Source organism: Monocercomonoides exilis, assembly GCF_001643675.1.
Source record: "Monocercomonoides exilis strain PA203 chromosome Unknown scaffold1-2713096, whole genome shotgun sequence".
In the NCBI taxonomy this organism is placed as follows: domain Eukaryota; phylum Preaxostyla; order Oxymonadida; family Polymastigidae; genus Monocercomonoides; species Monocercomonoides exilis.
In genome coordinates this window covers 1920001-1922783 of record NW_027150546.1, presented here as the reverse complement: position 1 = coordinate 1922783, position 2783 = coordinate 1920001, and the positions used below count along the sequence as shown (strand labels likewise).

Genomic DNA, 2783 nt, shown 5'->3' with positions numbered 1-2783 from the left:
TGATTGAAAGTTTTTCGACTCTGAATGAAAGTTTTCCGACTTTGAATAATATTTTTCGATTTCGTTTGAAAGTTTTTCGACTTTGGTTGAAAGTTTTTCGATTTTGATTGAAAGTTTTTCGGTGTTGAATAATTATTGGTGTAATTATTCAAATTCAAAACATATCTTGAAGATCAAAAATTACATTTTGATTTCATCAAGTTCTATTTTCACTTCAAGATGCGATTTCATCATCCAACAAAGAAATACAATTTTGGTTCAATAAACATTATTTTGTTTAAATATTACAAAATCAACAAAAAAGGGAAAAAGTTGAAACAATTATCGAAGTTCAGCAAACAAGTTGTGATCTGGAAAATATGAACAATAAAAACACATAAAAATATTTTCGTTTTGATTACTTCTTAAAAAGATGAATCAAAAAGAAGGATTCTTTTTCAACAGCAGAAAATGACACAAATGCTCGTGCAAAGCAATAGCGTATTTTTGAAAATAAGAAAAAGAAAAAGAAAACACAAGATTTTTAGCACTTGCAAAATATGTGCAAAACACTTTTGCACACAGCTGATGGACAAATAATCAAACAACTTTTCAAAAATACAAAAAAAAAAATTAATTTCAATAAACATTCTGATTGATTTGCGGATGAACGGATCAAAAAGAAGCATATCAAATGTGAATATTGAAAAGAAGAGAAGCTTTTTTAATAGAACAATTACAATTCTTTGATCCAATTAACAATCAAGCAACAATAATATTTTTTTGTTAACCAGATAAATAAAAGAAGGGAACATAACAAGCCATTTCACATTTGAGTAAACACATTATCAAATCTTTATTCATTTCAAAACAATATTCAGAAATCGAGTCAAATGAATGAAGAAAAGAGCACTTAATTAAATACGTGCATTTAACAATTCTTTTTGAGGAAACAAAAATTGCACAATGAACATCAAAGGCGCAACAACAATTTTTCTCTCTCTTTTTTGGAAAAAAAAAATGAAAAAACGAAAATTAAAAAAAAAAAAAAAAAAAAGAAAGAAGAAAGAAAATAGAAGAAAGCATAAAAAAAATAAAAAAATAAAAACAGATCAGAGGTTGTTTTGCAAAACATACAGTGAAAAAACAAGAAATTGGAAAGAAACGAAAAAAGCAAAAATTAAGTGAATTAAAAAATGTGAATTAATATAGAACATCATTGAGTAAAATGAAGACACAATGTTAAAGACAATAAATAGCAATCTCATTAATGAAACATAAAATAATCAAAAAAAACAAAAAAGAAAGAAAGAAAGAAAGAAAAAGAAAACAAAAGAAAGCGAAGCGAAATGAAACATAAACAAACATATTTGCTGCTGAACTCGATAAAAGAGCAACTTTCAGAATAGAAACGGAATATTTAACAATAAATGTGGAAACATAAAAAAATAAAAAATAAGTTAAAAATAAAAAGAAATAAGAAAAAGAAAATAACAACGTTTATGATTTAACAGATAAATATTAAGAGCAAACATTTATAACATATGACATCGAAACTTAAACGGGGAAAAATAAAATAAAATAAAATTAAATAAAATAAAATAAAATAAAATAAAATAAAATAAAAACAAAAATATAGAATGACTTTTCAAAAGAAATAAAAGAAATATCAATAAATAAAAATATGCAAATAAATAAATAAATAAAACAGCATCTTTGGAACAAAAAGCAAGCATCTTTTGAATGGATGCATTGCCAATTCCACATTTCCCCAATCCTCACTGAATTATCTGCTGCTTTCCTTTAAGTCATCTTCATCTTTCATTCATAATGAATGTTCTTCAACATATCATTCAATCTTTCATTCCAAAAAGATGCAAATATGAACAAACTTCAAATAATTTTCTGAAACTTTTCTTCTTCTTTTTTATTTCCTCCTAAAACTTCAAGTAGAAGCAACAGTTGCAGTGGCAATTGAAGAAGAATTCGAATTCGAATTAGAATTAGAAGAAGAATCGTTTGTGCGATTCTTCACAACATTCTCCACAGCCATCGACTTCAGTGAAGGTGCATTCACAGAGCAGTTGCTTCTCACAGACGGAGTGAATGTCCGCAGAGAACGAGGCGGGAAGCCGCTGGAGACACCGTGAAAGCGCCGGAGAATCGGAGAAATAGAAGAAAGCGGAGAGGAAGAAGAATTGGAGGAGGAAGAAGAAGATGATGGCAATGACGATGATGAAGGCAATGGTGAAAGAGAAGAAGAAGAAGAAGATGATGATGATGATGAATACGAGGGAGAAGAAGAAACAGATGCCAAAGTGTGTGGTTGCTGGGTTGGCAAAGGGCTTTGGTGTTTGTGTGAAGAGATGGCAGGAGAAGATGGAGAAAACGGAGGTTGCTGAGATTTTGGGGAAGATAAAGAAGATAAAGAAGATAAAGAAGAAGAAGAAGATGATGATAAAGAAGACAATGACGATAATGAAGAAGAGGAAGAAGAGAGCGAAGAAGGAGAAGCAAATTGTTGGTTTGTTTGTGGAATCTGCACAACATTTGAAGAAGCAGAAGAAATCGAAGAAATCGAAGAAATCGAAGAATTCATTGACATTTGGCTTTTTATTGCTCTTCCATCAACATCTGAAAGCGAAGGAGAAGAGATTCGATTGCTTAGGGAGTCAACATCTGGGCTGAGAGGAGGAAGAGACAAAGGAAGAGGAAGAGGAGAAGAAAGAGGAGAAGAAAAAGAATGAGGAGTGGAATGAGAAGAAGAAGGAGAAGAAGAAGGAGGAGAAGAAGAAAGAGAAGGA

General features: G+C 30.2%; 1 protein-coding gene across 1 annotated transcript in view; it reads right to left on the bottom strand.

Annotated features, from left to right (window-relative positions):
- Positions 1 to 1924: 1924 nt before the first annotated feature.
- Positions 1925 to 2783, bottom strand: part of MONOS_15507fu15508 (putative Dual specificity phosphatase, catalytic domain) — a gene marked incomplete at both ends in the record, with an annotated part of 7181 nt that continues 6322 nt past the window's right edge. The window contains one exon of the mRNA XM_067868390.1: positions 1925 to 2783. This exon is cut by the window's right edge and continues 6128 nt beyond it. Within this exon, the coding sequence (XP_067736486.1) occupies positions 1925 to 2783 (859 nt within the window).